The 16,445-nt window shown below is 43.4% G+C and overlaps 1 protein-coding gene across 1 annotated transcript; it reads right to left on the bottom strand.

Annotated features, from left to right (window-relative positions):
* Window positions 1–590: 590 nt before the first annotated feature.
* On the bottom strand, window positions 591–14,842 carry edc3 (enhancer of mRNA decapping 3 homolog (S. cerevisiae)). The gene is made up of 7 exons (XM_036535395.1): window positions 14,739–14,842; window positions 13,508–13,682; window positions 12,383–12,666; window positions 6,990–7,337; window positions 4,018–4,171; window positions 2,459–2,676; window positions 591–1,519 (listed from the first exon to the last, which is right to left on the bottom strand). The coding sequence occupies exons 2-7, from the start codon at window positions 13,669–13,671 to the stop codon at window positions 1,185–1,187; spliced, it is 1,503 nt and encodes a 500-aa protein (XP_036391288.1). The 5' UTR covers window positions 13,672–13,682; window positions 14,739–14,842; the 3' UTR covers window positions 591–1,184.
* Between the last annotated feature and the right edge of the window lie 1,603 nt (window positions 14,843–16,445).

Genomic DNA, 16,445 nt, shown 5'->3' with positions numbered 1-16,445 from the left:
GACAGTGCTCTCTCTAAACAAGACCTGACTTTGATTGAAGCTCTGTGCAGAGGAAAATTCCTGTCATTCACCATTAAGAGGATAAATTCAGCTGTTTAGACACATGAAGTAAACGGTTTTGGCACAAGGTCACAGCATGGCACAACGTCACGCCTAAGTTTCACATCAAAAGCAGACAACTATCTGCATTATCTGCCTGATCACTTTCTGAAAGAGAAAAAAAGTTAAGTCCGCATATTAAGACTGTTAATGAAAACCTCAGATCTCCCAACATATTAGCAGATATGACAAACTAATATAAAAGAGAACCATTTGAATCATGCAGTAGTAATTCCAGTAATGTCCTTATTGAAACAAGGACAATCAAATGAAATCCATTTTGATAGTAATCTTAAAAAGAACTGCAAAAAACTGTGACCTAAGGTCAGTGAGATATTTCACTAAGCTCAGTTAGACAGGCAACTTCAGACCTCTGATCAAAAGTTTAATAAACCCCTTCATGAAATATCATGAAATCCTGGAAATCCTCTTGAAATCCTTGGAGATTTTTTTTTTTTTGTTTGAAACCGATATTCAACCTGGCTCTGTTCGCAAAATATACCATATTGTCTTTAAGCACTTCTCTTCTCAAACTCTTAACTTCAAGACAAAACATGAACATGAGCCTGACCCCTCCACATGGACACACACGCTCAGAGGCCAGTTCACTGGGCCTGGCTCAGGCTCCAGCAGGAAACAAAACAGGAAGTCTGTAATCACGTCCAGCATTCTCAGCCAGAGCGCCCAGCATGGCCCCCATGCATGCTGTAAACACTCTCAGGTAAGGGGGGGGAAGAGGTCCACAAACATGCACGCGCATACACGTGTGCAAGCACAAACAAGCACAACAAGTTCTCCTCTCACAGCAGTCCCTGGTGGTACCTTAAACAATGCTCAACGAAAACAGTCACAAAGTAAAGTTCAAGACATGAGCTGGTATGACCTTGTCATTGGAGCCTCCATCTGTGAAAAACGTATCTTTATCCATATCCAAACACAGCCAGACATATTCAGTCATTCAAGCTCTGTGGAATTTAAGGCTGATTCTGTGTTCATAGCCATCAAGCATGACTGCGTAGAGACAAGAGAGAACAGGGAAGAAGGCTTGAGTTAAGGGCCCAGACTGAGGATTGCAGGTGCCTCCATTACGCCGAGTGCAGGGGGATGACAAACTTGCATCCGAAAGGTGAGTGGTAGCTGATTCCCACCTCCCGGAACACCTGGTTGGGCACACCAATGTCACACAGGTACATTCGGCCTGCGCTCTCCCCCAAAGGCAGGGGCAGACCCAGAGACAAGGACCATTTTGCCTCTACTGCCTGCTCCTGTCCGCTCACTGGCGGGTCAATGCTGAGCACTGGAGCCCTGTTCTGGTTGGCCCAGTCGGCTGCCGCTCGGTACCAGGGCTGGTCCCTCAGGAAAGCATTTTCATGAGAGTCCAGGCAGTTGATGACCAGGTCCACTGGGGTGTCAGGCAGATCTGTAAAGACATCAGCAGAGTTCCAAATAAATCCTCTTGCCGTCAGTAACTTAAAGGCATTTGAACAACCAGTAGAGGGCGATGTTACACAACAGGCTACTGCTGTTCCACTGACCTTGCTCTGCTAAACCTGGACCACACCATGCCTGCACTTAATGACACTAGCCAGTGTTTATAAATTTCCAAAGCTTTCATTTACCCATAAATTGTTCCAGCCAGTACAGGTTAGCCAACTTAAACAACTAATTCCAGAAGGCCAACAGAGCAGCGGGTACATTGAAAAGATACAGAGGAAACATATTACAAAATTTGTGAATGACACATACATCTCAACCATGGATGGAGAGCAGAGCAGTAGGCACATACACACTCCCTAAAAAACCTGGTCTAGACTAACCTTGGAATTTACAGTATTTTATTTAACTTTTACTTAACCAAGTAAATCCCTTTGAGATAAAAATCTTTTCCAAGGGAGACACGGCCAAAAAAGCAGCAGTTCAATTCATTCAATATAAAAAAACTTTAAAAGGCAATTATAATATACCAATAAAAATAGTTCAAGAGACAGAGCACACAGAGAAAGAGGTTGAGCACACAAGACATAGTGAAAGAAAAGAAAAAAAATGGACAGAGGAGAGAATGCACAAATCGACAGTAAGAGGTAGAGAGAGGCAGGAGAGAGAGAGAGAGAGAGAGAGAGAGAGAGAGAGAGAGAGAGAGCGAGATGGTGCAGACAATTTATTCAAAGCATTGACAGTTTCCAGTAGTCTCATCTTACAAAGCCCTAACAACACCTTGAACTCCGAGAGAAACCAGTTTATTTAGTTTTGTAGGCCATTCCATGCGGAGGCTATACTGAGGTTAAGCACTCTACAATCATTGCCAGGCTCTGCTGAGCTATCTGGTTATAGGCAAGCGATGCGTAAATTTCCAGTGTACCTTTGACACTAGACACCTGCTTGTTTCCCGTCTTGTTGAACAGCGTGAGCTCATTGGTGATGGCCTCCAGCATCTTGACGAAGTTGGGCAGGAAGAGGATGACCTCCACCTCGTGGTTGGCCAGGTGCCGGGCGCAGCTCATGCCCTGCGCACCCTGCACGTGCGGGCCGCAGAGCAGAACCACGGTGGGCCGCTGGTGCACATTCTTCGGGGTCAGCCTACATGAGGGGCCACACTCCATTAACAACAGCGTTTTAACAAGTGTGAAAAGCCTATGACTGCATGCAAGAAATTTAACCAACATGCTCCTGAAAATAAAGTTTGGGCTAACTAGTACTAGGGGCCGCGGAGTCTCTCTCTATAGCTTGCCGTTAGCAAATGGCATGGTTCCGGTGCCAGCAACAACCAAGTTTGGCAACTTTCACCTTTTCAAATAACACTGGGACAACTTACACTCCAGTTTCATATCCAGATTTTACTGAAACGCCAGACTGACAACCGTAAAGCAGGAAATCACGCAGGTGGTGCCGCCAAAATTACCCACTGACTGTAGCAACGATGCACAGGGGACGGCAGCAAAGCAGTAGGTGCCAATCAAAATCATCCTGGAGGCCTTAGGGATACTCCACAAATAACCTTCTCAAAACAGCAAGCAAACGCGCAACAGAGGCAAAGGAGCTGTTTATCAACGGCATCCAGAGTTTTCCAGCTTTTGGTGGTTGCAGCAGGGGTTCTCAGTTATGGGCTGTAGACTCAACAGATCTCCACTTCTTGGGAGTGACTACACACGCAGTCAAAGCAAAGATAAGAGCGGACATCCGGCGTTTGATGGGACCGGAGAGGGCAATATTTAACATGTTCTGTAAAACGCTGCTCAGTGCTGCGACACCCCCCTGTCCGGGAGCACCATCAAGGGTGACCCATGACAGAGTGCGCCAGATACAGATATGCTTCACACAGCAATATACAACCTTTTCATTTCTCCTCATGTCTTTTTCCCTGCAGTCAGACTGAGGCTTCAGCAATGCTCAATTCCCGTGGACAATATTAACAAAGGAATAGTGAGAAAGGGAGAGAGGAGGGTTGCACACACAGATCACCTCCTACATGAAATTCCCGCAAAAATCCCCCATTATTCTACTGGCTGAAACCTGATGGTACAGCTTTTTTCACCACCCAACTTCCTTGTCGAATGTTGTTCTTCGATTGCAGTAAGAGGATCAAAGTGCTGAGCACTGTGTAAACTCAAAGAGCAGACAAACGGTCTGTCAACAGGACACAAATTGATGAACGACCTTGAAAGGAACACGCAAGTTTGAGAGTTTCAATGTTACAGGCTCAAGCTTCACTGCGCCCCCATAACTAGCTTCACACTGCTACCTCAATAAAAAAAAAAAAAAAAAACAGAGGCAACGATAATGTTAGGGCCCTGAAGTATGCTTGGTGGAGCCATGCAAGGATGAAAAGAAGGCTCACCAAGCAACACATACAAAGCATAGCGGTTCAGTGAGCCTCAGAATCCTTTTCACCTAGTCTGGAACAATTCCAGTGCCACTCACCTGTTGGGCCCTCCCAGCAGTGTCAGGGCCATCTGACTGGCGCACACGCCCGTCATCTCCAGCCGGCGCGCGGGCGTGAGGCCATACCGCTCAGCCACCAACAGCAGCCGCTTGTGGAGCTCATAGGGCACGCTGGGCACCACCAGCCCCGAGTCTGCAACAGAGAGACAGGGGAGCTCCTTCAGTAAGGGACACCTGAACCACAAGGACGGTGACCCAGAAAAGCCAAACTGATTTTTACTTTATTTTTAATTCTATGATGATTTAAAAAAAATTACATTACATTACACCCTGTAGCCAATGGATGTCAAATACAGCACACAAGGCTTAGAGAAAAAGTGATTGTACACAGCCATAAAGCACAGGGTCTAGGTCTATGTGAGCATTTGTGTTTAGTTCTCTACTTGAAATTGGTATACACACCCCAATGGACCAATGTCTACTCGCATACAAACTATCCAAACCCACACAACCAGGCCTCATCTGGACCTCAAACCTCTGCCCCACATATCTGGTTTCTCTGTGCAGCAATGTATGAGGGAGACCCAGAGTCATCTCTGACTCTGGTCTAAACACATGCACACAAGCTAGCGATAAGCAGTATTAAGTAAACTGCTCTCTGTCATGCAACCTACCTCTGATAAAGAAGAAAAGAATGAGAAGAGAGGAAAAAAGTTGCACTTTGTGCTAATTGCTTTTGGACCTTCCCCGCGGGTGTGTTTGTAAAGAATTCCTCCACCACAGACATCCCCTCCTTTGCGAGTGCTCACACACTCTGCACACACCCACTCTACAGTGGTGTGGATACTCACGCAAGGTTCAACCTGCTCAACTGGGTAACCAGGGAGCGTGCAGGGGCAGTAAAATAAACTGAGCTGGAAGCAATCTTTCAAGCATGATAAGAAGAAGAAAGCCGCACTGAAACTAATACATCGGGAGGGTGGGGTGGGGGGGGGGGGGGGGTGCTGGACAGAGGCCATATCTAATTATGCCTGGCACACAGAGTGTGAAAGTGATTTCACAAGCCTCTATTAAAGGTTGTGCTTAAACGCATGCTGCAATTCACGCCATGGACCTTACACTTGGCACAATGATTGTGATTGTTATTATCACAATGCTGAGACCTACTCTATATCAGCCAGGGTCAATCTGGGTCAGCTGACTCAAACATTTGAACATGCTTTCAAACTGAAGGATTCAAAATGAACACCTATACATTACAGGTGCAAATCACAGGATTCTAAGAAGAGGACTCAATGCCTGGGTGCAACTCAAGAAAATCCTGAATGGTTGAGCCATATGCATTGCACATGAAATTAAATCATGCCAAGCTCAGCATCTTTTTACAAAGCAAACAGCAAAAAAAAAAAAAAAAAAAATCAGTACAAATTCTCCTTTAATGTATCCAGTGAAGAACCGCTCGCATTCATTTTATGAATCAAATAGTTGCTTTAATAGTTTACAGTCATTAAGTTTCCAGGTCACTGCTCTCCGGTTCTTCCAGTTTGAGAGGTGCTGTTTATGTAAAGACCTGGGCGGACCGGAGGTTCAGCCACGGCAGAAGGAAGGATGGGGATTAAGGTGACACATTCAGACACACACTCCTGTCTCCTGCAGGAAGCTGGCCTTCCAGAGAAGTGCATCCAATGGACAGCAACAGTGGAGGCAAGCCTGCACTCACTTGCCTCACACTATCAACACTAGACTGGCACCTTCACTGCCAAGCAATGCTTTTTAATGTTGTGGTCTGGGACAAAAGACTCCTGTAACTTGAACTTCATGCTTCACTGACTGTCTTCATCTTAGTTATAAAGGCTTCTCCTGCCAAAACGCATCCTAGACACATCTTTAACACCGCATGATCCTTTCCCTGACTTCCCGCTTCAGATGTGTGTGTGTTGCAGTGCGTCGGGCTGACGCTCTAAAGCTTCTCTGTTTGAACGAAGTTCTCACACACCGATTCACCTCTGTGGTGAACCAATAACCAGAGAAAGTGTACCATCGCCCTGCTGGCAGCAGGCCAGCTCTCAGAGGTGGTCCCTTTTTGACCAATAGGACAAGCTTCTACAACAGCAGGCTAGCTCTTGCTGACAGTGTCTCTGTTGCCATGTCACACCTGTTTCAAGTGGCACAAACCTGAAAACCAATGCCCCAGCCCTCTTCTCCATTCTTTTTTTAGTTTACCTTGCTTCTGTGTTTCAGTCAATACAAGACAGCAAATATACTCAGCGAGCAATCACTCCCTGTTTTTACAAAGTTTAAGTGATAAACACAGTCTATGGACATGTTTAACTTATCTAATACTATAAATCTCACCATACCATTTTACTGACACATTACAGACCATTGATAGCGTGTCAAAAAAATGATACAGCAATCACAACAGAGATGACTGATCACAACAGGAACTCACTGACAGGTGTGATGAAATAAAACTGGTGCAACAGCTTTCAATTGACACACTGTTATTGTTATGATTTATAGTCATCGCTACTGTTGTCTTTGTGGCAGGGCTTTCCAACTCTCAATTAAGTGGATTTTAAAGTTTACAGGCAGCTTCAAATGAGAACACCTGTAAGCGTCACTTAAGCTCATGCACTGCTACTCAGTCTGTTGCAAACCTGAGACCATCATTCACTGCATGAATAAAACTCTGTCCTCCTGACTATCAATGATTTAATTTCTCATTACATGGAAGGGGAGAACATTGTGAAGTATAGAAAATGGATATGAAAAGGTTAAATCAGGTGTTGTTAGGCACAGTTGTTTCCTCGCCACCCTGACCCCTGAGCATCTGAGTAGCACCCCGAGACATGCTCAGCCACACAGCTACACTATGAACGCTAAGATCCACACAATCAGAAATCTTGCAGGGTGCAAAGAGCCACATCTTACCAGTGCAATACTCTCTCTGATATAGTATGAGGCCGTATTCTCTGAGGCTGGGCGCGGTGGGAAGTGCAAAGTCTTACCAGTGCAGTACTCTTTGCCTCCATGCTGGGGTACGGTGATCTGTCGGTATACTATGGGTTTAGCCTCCAGGATGTTCTCGTCATGCCGGTAGCTGGAAGGCGTCCGCTCCCCAGGCGTACCACGGGACCTTGCCCCATTGCCACGGCGCTCTGATGTGTCAATCTCAGAAAACACCGCTGCTTTGTCGAATAATGCCAGGTTCCCCTCAAAGTCAAAATCTGTGTCCAGGCCTTCTTCCATGCCATCCCCGAAACACTCATCATCCTTATTCTTCATTGGCCCACCTCCATTCTTCTGGCCATTCTTCTTGGGTGTGGCCTGGCTTGGTCCTCTGCTGCTAGATGACCCTGAAGAGAGGGAAGATAAAGGGATGACAAAATGAGAACTGGGTCTTCCTAATATATCTGAAAATACGTACACAGCAAACACTGGAGTATTTCATAAGAACAAGATATTATACAAACATGCATACAAGCATCCATTAAAGTACATAAATCTTTCTCAGGGCCAAAAATTTCTTAGGATTGCAGTCTGTTTGCAAAGGATTTTCCCAGCATGAACTTGGTGAGATGTTTGTAGTTGAGCTGAAAGTTCTTCTGGACATTTCATACATTATAGCAGCTGGTAAAACCAGGAGACTGTACTGACCATTCTAAACTCATGAACACACAGGAACAATAAAGACAGCAACTGAATACACTGATTAGACAGCATTTCAATCACTACAAGAGTGATGATCTTTGTTTGCCATTGAACAGAAGAATGGTTCTGTTTGAGTGGCCTGTGCAATGTCCATGATCTGGCAAAAACTGGTTTTGGAACACTTACAACACACTGCAATTGTCCACTCTGAACAGAACGTGGCATGCAATGCACTGTAAAGCCACTCAGGTGTAAACACTGGCCTCGCACGTTGCCTGAGGCAAAATGGACTATATGACTGGAATAGCACAGTTCCTGAACAGCAAAATTCCTGGACACAGTTATATATGTACGGACGCGCAAAGCCGCAAAATGGGGTAGTATGAAGGGGCAGAAAAACTGGAAAAACCTGGTGTACAAGCTGGCAGTGCTGAGCTCTCACGCAAGCCCAGAGTGAGAGCAGCAATCTCACGCTAGTGTAGCAGTGATGGCCTCGCACGCGAGATGTGCAGAGTGACATGCACGTCACCTGTGCCCTGGCACATGCAAGCATATCACGATATACCCTGTCACACCCACGCAAATCACGACATACCCTGCCACATATACTCAGATTAGGTTAAACCCTGCCGCACAGAAAGATCAAGTATACCCTGGCACATGCGCACATAAACATACATATACACACACATCATGTATACCCTATCGTGCATGCATGTGTGTGTGTGCGCATCACATATACCTGTTACACACACATTCTTCAAGCCACCACACAGAACTGCTTTGAGGTAGGTCACTGTGCTGCGCTGTATCTCTACTGCACAAACAGCCTATGACACTCTGTGCGTGTTTTTTTTTTTTTTTTTTTGTACAAAGACCAGAAATCACCATGTCTACTAACCAGATTTGTATTCCTCTCTATTATTAAACCAATTAGATTCTACCATCAGCCCACTGAGTCATTTAGAAATGCCACAGCTCAAAAACAGAGGGCGCACAGGCCATCAACTCATGTTCAAAATTGACATACTTGAGTCCATGCCGTCCATAGAGAAAAAACGCATAGAGGAGAAACAAATACAAAGGACAGCATCAGTAGCAAAATGAAAATATGAGTGGGGCTAGCCTGTCCCGTCCCGAGATTACATATTTGCCTGCAACAAGTGAAAATAAAAATGAGTTTGATAAAGCTGAGTCTGACCCACGCTGAAGCTGCTACTGCTACAAGAAAGACGACACCAGCTAAACTGCTGTGTTGTTACAGGTGAGTAAAAAGTAGCGCCGTAGTGACAGCATGCAGTGTCAACCACTCAAGGCGCTTGTATCCGTAACTTCCAGTGGAGTTCATGAACAGGCCTGTGTACTGGAAAACACACTATCACAGCACAAACCCTATCTGAGAGGAAGGGCAACACAGACTAATAACTCCAGCAAGTTGGATTTCAAGTTCAATCGGGTATTCAGGGTTTCAACTTATAATTGGTTTTAGGGACATGAGTAATTTAGGTAAATAACATGAACAGCATATTTCTCCATACTTAGTAATAACCGTTTTGAGTTCAAGACCGATTTCCTAGGACTCATGGATCACTATGCTGGCAGTACTCACCTGCATTATTGTCCTACTGCCCCAAAAGACAGCACGCACACACACACACACACACACAAAAAGATCTTGCATAACCATATTCTCCATCTTCCCTCTCTTTTCCCAGAGGAGCCCGAGTCCAAGCATTTCATAGCGTGCGATTTGGTCAGCTCAACCCCTGCCAATCTGCACTTCAATTCCAAGCAACTTGTGCAGCCGCATCTTGCCAATTTGGCCACATGCCCGAGAGCAATAAATGAAAATAATGAAAGCCAAAGGTAAACAGAACTTTCAGAGCCGATATCCCCTGCCCTTACAAGCACACTGGGACAACATGGTTTCCTGTAAGGGGGGGGGGGTGGAGGGTGGTTTCCTGTGCCGAACCACAAGTGGCGTGCCAGAGTAAGGGAGAGCAGAGAAGCATGGAGGCATGTCAGCCAGGCCTTGCATAACCTCCTCTTTAGGGGTGGACAGGAGGGCAGGGTGGGGAATATTTATTGATTTTAGTCACACACACGGTATAAAGAAGACCTCTTGTCCAGGTTTTTAGCACGCTATAGGAGTCCAAAGATATCACAGATACAGTATGAAAAAAATTCATCCTCCTTGCCATGTTTCTACTCCTTGACTGGTGACTCTAGGGAATTCCACTGTTCCCTGAACAGCATATCTCCACTGGGAAAACATTTAAAACTCTGCAGTAAACAGTCTCCACTTAGGAGACTCAGACTCCCTTTATGCAAGGGCAGATTTCTCCATATGACAGATGCCATGTAATAACATGCATTCAGGTGATGTCAAGGGAGATGTAAATTTACACACCAGCACACGTGATATATGCTGTACTCCACTTGGGAAATAAAAACAGGTAAGTTAAATCTGTGCTTACCAGTCACAGTCAACAGTAGTTAACAGTAACTTAATTACAAAATACTTCACCAAAATATAAACAAAGATTATCAAACAATAATACATAAGCAACTGTGTTTCTATGGCAAATGGGAAATTTTTGGTCAAGTTAAATCAAGCTAGGATAACCACAGGATGTTACCACTACTATTGCCAAAGGCCAATTCGTCCATCATGCAGTTACATCAACCTCTCTGGTCTCATAAAAGAAACTTTAAAAACTCTCTGTATTCCAGGACTAGAAATGCAAACTGCAAATGCATCAATAAAACCGAGATTATATCAATGAATCTTAAAAATACATACATTTCACATTTTAAAATAAATCCAATACCTCTGCACTGCCTTCCGACTGGACCAACCAACATAAAAGTTAGACACCTCCAGGGTGCCAACTTAAACTCAACCAACATGATCTCCTTCTCTGTAGGTGGACATGAAGACAATTTAGATTGATCACCACTGAAAAAGTTGGCCTTCTGTGTGTGCTTTAAATCAACCCTTATGTAGCAAAGACACTACTCACTCAGGCATTTGGTTTCATAACAAAATAGCAACAACCCAACAACCATGCTGTAGACTAATCATTTTTACAAAATGCAACCTGAATTATATAAGGCCCTGCTAGACTGTAAACATTGTGTATGAGGCAGTGCTTGGAGGGAGGCTGGATACCCAATGCAGAGAATAGGAATGAGGCCTGTAAATTACTGCAGAAGTACCACATAACTTGAATAGTTATACAGCAATGAAAACAAATCACAGTTGCATTTGTTTCTGTACCTTCACAGGGCATGACAGGGTCTAGGGTTGCAAAGTTGTGGAATTTTCCTGTAAACTTTGAAATTTTCTGCAGAAATTTTGTTTCAGAAACTTCATGTTTTATCTTTTTCTTTAATCCTGCACATGCCAGCATACTCTATTGTTTGGATAAGGCCCTTATTTATGATTAATACAAGGCGATTCCTGATCTTTAAGCAGTTCTCTAATACAGCGTTTCCCAAACCTCTTCTGGAGGACACCTTGTCCTGCATGTTTTAGATCTCTCCCTGCTCCAACACAGCTGATTTAAATGATTAGTTTGTTATTAAGCAGCTTCAGGAGTTCATAACGAGTTGATCATTTGAATCAGCTGTGTTGGAGCAGAGAGAGATGTAAAACATGCAGCCTGCATGATGCAGGACAAGGGGTCCTCCAGGAGAGGTTTAGGAAACGCTGCTCTTATAAATATTATCAATTGTTTTGACCCATAAATTTCCATGAACAAACATGTCCTGACATTTCAAATGATGTACTCACCTATCTCTCTGCATACATGTGCTGCAAGTGCATGATTTGCATGGTTGCTTAGGGTATTTTATATAAAATCAGACTGCTTAAATTATAAATCAAATCTCTGTGATTTGGTGAACTGCCACAATCAAAGTAAAGGTTACAAAGAACTTGGCTTTTACATAATATTGGGTGGATCACAACAATTCTGAAGAATAAGAAGATAAATACAATTTGAGGCTTATCTACATCGCTTTCACATGAAAGCACAGAATGTGGCAGAGCCAATTCTCCTAGATGTGTATACATCTGCTGCAAGCAAAACTTAATTGCTCTCACTGTAGAACATAAATTATAAATTAGTCAATGGTTAAAATGTGATAATATCTATTGGGGGTGGGTAATATGGTGATTTGTGGTTTTTTGTAACCATAAAATTTTGTCCAAAAGTTCTGTAAGATAAATATCTAATATAAAAATCAAATACTCAAAGTCTGAATTTAATATTTTATTAGGATATATTGTGACACTACTGTCCTGAGACAAATGAAAAGGAAAATCTTTCACTCATTCTACATTTTTAGATTTATTCTGTGAAAATTGTCTTTCCACTAGAATAAACCAGTGACACACGTTTTAAAAACAAAAAAACTGCTGTGCTTTGGTGTGTATAGTAACATGTCTAGTAAAGACAGTAATGAGTAAAGTATCCTTCATGGGTTAATTTGTGTAAGTGATGATGACTGAGTCTTGGAGATTAACAGAATCTACATTACCTCAAAGACTCAACCTCAGTGAGTCTTTAAATGCTTTCAGTTAAATAAAAAATAACATAACACAATAAAATAACACAAAATGTAACAAAGATGAGCACAAACACAAGTATAAATAAAATTAAAAACTACACATAATAACACAGGTAGTAACACTGACCACCACGATGCCTACCTACAGTCCAGGCAAACAGGCCATGGTACTTACAGGAGTTGTGTCTCCGGCGAAAGCCCTTGGTCTGACCTGCGGTTTCAAGGTAGCGCTCCCCATAGCTTTTGGAATACTGCTGTGGCGAGGTCAGCCCCTCTAGTGATCTTGGCTCGCCTTTCCGCGGAACAGCCATGGGGGCACTACTGACCGGCCCCCCAGTGCCACCACTCCGACTGTTACCCCCTGAGCGGCCTGAGGAGGAGGAGCCCGAGTCAGCCACACCAACCTGGCTGTTTCCATTTCGAATATCCAGAATCTTTAGCTCCTTGATGTCCATGGCACTGCAAAAGCGGTATACAAGCAAATGGGAAACGTTAGCTTTGTGTAAAAACATCCAAATACTGGCTCAGTCAGCAAGTCTCTCTTGACTTCAGTGCAAACTGAGTACTACGGCTTGGCTCTGAAACTGGCTGTATCATCTGCTAACAAGGATTGGGAGCCTACAGCAGTAGAATAAACTCTTGTCATTCCACTGGGGATAGGTGTGGGTAGGGTTTTCCCATCTCACTGCTCTCGGGAACCATATGATTCATCAGGTGCCTGCAAGTTGCTTGGATGATGTAAGCAGAGTAGCACGTACTTCACTGGGATGCACACTGATTTGTAGAATGAAAAATAGCCATTAATTACATATGAGTGCAAGCGCATTCACCTGGCTTCAGTGCGCCCACATGAGACTGTCATTGAAATGAGCCTAATGCATAATCAGCAATTCAAAAAAAAGAAGAAAAAAAAACTGCATAAAACATCCAAACCACACCTGCACCTGTGTGACGCATTCGTGTACTGAGTATATGGTCATTAACACAGACAATCTTAACACTTAAAGTTGGAACTGCTGTATTGTGACTGTTTGCTATTAAACAACTCATTTATTGCTGTGTCATTTCTTGTGGTTTTAACCCAAGCCACAAAAGGAGAAAGCATGAGATGAGCCAAAGACAATCTTCCATTGTGTGCATTGTATAATGGACAATAGATAGTTAACTGAATTGTATCAATTTACTACAGGAAAGCATGGAGTGTACAATGCAACATAATAATGAGATTATATTCACTGTGGTTGTATCGAAGTATCCTTCTAAAAATAGTGTACCTCTGAGGGGAGAATACAGCCCTTACCTAAAAGTCACCTCAGGCACAGGGCACTTGATGCCATTGTGGAAAGGCTGTTTGAGAGAGATGGTTTGGCTAGCCTGGTCCACCGAGGACACCTCTCCCTGATACACACCCAGTGTGACGCCACAATTGATTGACACCAGACTCCCAAGCCATTCTTCAGCCATACTGTCTGTACCTGGGATAAGCATACACAGACACAAAAGGTGCTCGAACCGAATTGTTGAGTTTTTGGGATTTCTTATTGTACATTAAATTACAGTAACTTAATGATAACTAGCCAATATTACAGAAAAAAAAGGAATAGCCTTTCGCCAAGTATTATGAGGAACAATTTACATTGCCCATAACGGCTAACATTAAGTATCTAGGTGGCAATACTACAGAATGGGAAACTAACATTATCTACAAGTTAGCCAGTTACCTATCTAGGTAGTACCTTGGGTCTAGATTGCCTCGTTAACCATTCTCCTTCCAACGTACCAAGGAGAAGCCCTTCTAAATATCCTGGCTAACAACGGCGATCCACCTAGCATGATTACGCTGTAGTATCTGATTAGTTCTGTAGCTCGCCAAAGTAGCCTAGCTATCAAACAATTATCTAACCAGTTTCTCATCAAAGCAGTATTCCACCTGGTCAACTTAAGTATGGTATTAAATTTGAAATATATTTCTAGACAGCCTGTTTGCTGGAACTAACTTTGCTAGGTTAGCCAGCTAGCTTCACTTCATATTTTTGATATTTACAACGACGGGAGTGGGGCCTAGCTAAATTACAGCTACCTTGCACATGGGTATGCGCACGCTTCAAACAAGCATGAGTATCTTGTAAGTTGTCTTGTCCACCAACTAACTTTATACTTTAACGAATGTAGCTATACATTGGTGTCACGTTAGTTAAGTTATTCTGATCAAAATTCCATGGTTTATTTTAGATTCAGATGGCGAACTTCCATTATCCACGACGATGCACAGCCTTGCCAACGTTTGCTTACTCGCTAATCTACCTTGATTGCTAACATTACCCCTCAGAATCCCCAAGTTTAACTTGTCATATTTGCTTTCAAACCAGCTTGGTGCTGCATTCTAATGAAGTAAGCCAGTTAGCGACTAGCTGGCTTGCTCTAGCCTGCGCACTTTTAGTACCTGCGTCTAATATTTAGCCAATTACCTTCCACTACTCCAGTGTAATATCCCATTTTTTTCGAAAACGCTAACAAAGAAGAATACATACCTGTTGCCAAAACTCTGTAATTACACAGTTATCATGTATTAACTTTAAGCGCCCTTTTCTGTGTCTGAGATTTCAGATTCTCTTTTAAAGTCTATAGCTTCCGCAAGCTGCCGTACTACTTCCTCCGCGCAGTCCGTGACGTTGCCTCATTTCCTGTGCGCAACACACGCATGCAGTGGTAGCAATGTTTGCTTGGTACGGTGTTGTTGTGTGTGTTAACGAAGTCGTTGCTGTACAGCTAGTGAATTATTATACGCTTACACATTTATAGCCTACCTAACAAGTAACACCAACGTATACCTTTTGTTGCCAGAAAGGTAACCGGTTCTGTGTTCCCAAAAGGAAACATACCAGTAAGTTAGTTCTTCACTCGTCTAGATAACTTCGTTTGAGAGTATGTGACACATTGAAGTATGCACTCACTGAGCGCTTTATTAGGAACACCTACGTCTTCTTATTCATGCAATTATCTAATCAGCCAATCGTGTGGCAGCAGTGCAATGCATAAAATCATGCAGATACGGGTCAGGAGCTTCAGTTAATGTTCACATCAACCATCAGAATGGGGAGAAAATGTGATCTCGACTGTAGCATGATTGTTAGTGCCGGACGGGCTGGTTTGAGTATTTCTGTAACTGCTGATCTCCTGGGATTTTCACGCACAACCGTCTTTAGAGTTTACTCAGAATGGTGCCAAAAACAAAAAAAAAAAAAAAACATCCAGTGAAAGGCAGTTCTGCGGACGGAAACGCCTTGTTGATGAGAGAGGTCAATGGAGAATGGCCAGACTGGTTCGAGCTGACAGAAAGGCTACAGTAACTCGGATAACCACTCTATACAATTGTGGTGAGCAGAAAAGCATCTCAGAATGCACAAAATGTCGAACCTTGTGGTGGATGGGCTACAACAGCAGAAGACCACGTTGGGTTCCACTTCTGTCAGTCAAGAACAGAAAGCTGAGGCTGCAGTGGGCACAGGCTCACTAAAACTGGACAGTTGACGACTGGAAAAATGTGGCCTGTTCTGATGATGTGGGGAATGTTTTCTTGGCACACTTTGGGCCTGTTAATACCAATCAATCATCAGTTGAATGCCACAGCCTATTTGAGTATTGTTGCTGACCATGTGCATCCCTTCATGGCCACAGTTTACCCATCTTCTAATGGCTACTTCCAGCAGGATAATGCACAAAGCAAAAGTTGTCTCAAACCGGTTTCATGAATATGACAGTGAGTTCAATGTTCTTCAGTGGCCTTCCCAGTCGCCGGATCTGAATCCAATAGAGCACCTTCAGGATGTGGTAGAACAGAAGATTCGCAGCATGAATGTGCAGCTGACAAATCTGCAAAAATTTTGCAATGCAATCATGTCAACATGGACCAGAATCTCAAGCGAATGTTTCCAACATCTTGTGGAATCAATGCCACGAAGAACTGAGGCTGTTTTGAGAGCAAAGGTAGGCCCTACCCAGTATTAGTATAGTGTTCCTAATAAAGTGCTCACTGAGTGTATGTACACGGCACCTAGATGCCTGTTATAGGTTTCCAACCTATTACAATACGTTAACGTACTTTAATATTTAATCAGTCAGCAGACTAGATCAGTGATCATAATTATGTCCTCAGACCTATTCTTAAAAAGTGTATTGCAGCAAAAGAGTTTAATATGAATGCTGTACTGTTTGGGGCTCACTGTAGTACCTGAATA

The sequence above is a fragment of the Megalops cyprinoides genome, chromosome 8 (genome assembly GCF_013368585.1).
Source record: "Megalops cyprinoides isolate fMegCyp1 chromosome 8, fMegCyp1.pri, whole genome shotgun sequence".
In the NCBI taxonomy this organism is placed as follows: domain Eukaryota; kingdom Metazoa; phylum Chordata; class Actinopteri; order Elopiformes; family Megalopidae; genus Megalops; species Megalops cyprinoides.
Note: the sequence above shows the minus strand (reverse complement) of the source record. Positions and strands in the feature narration are given on the sequence as shown.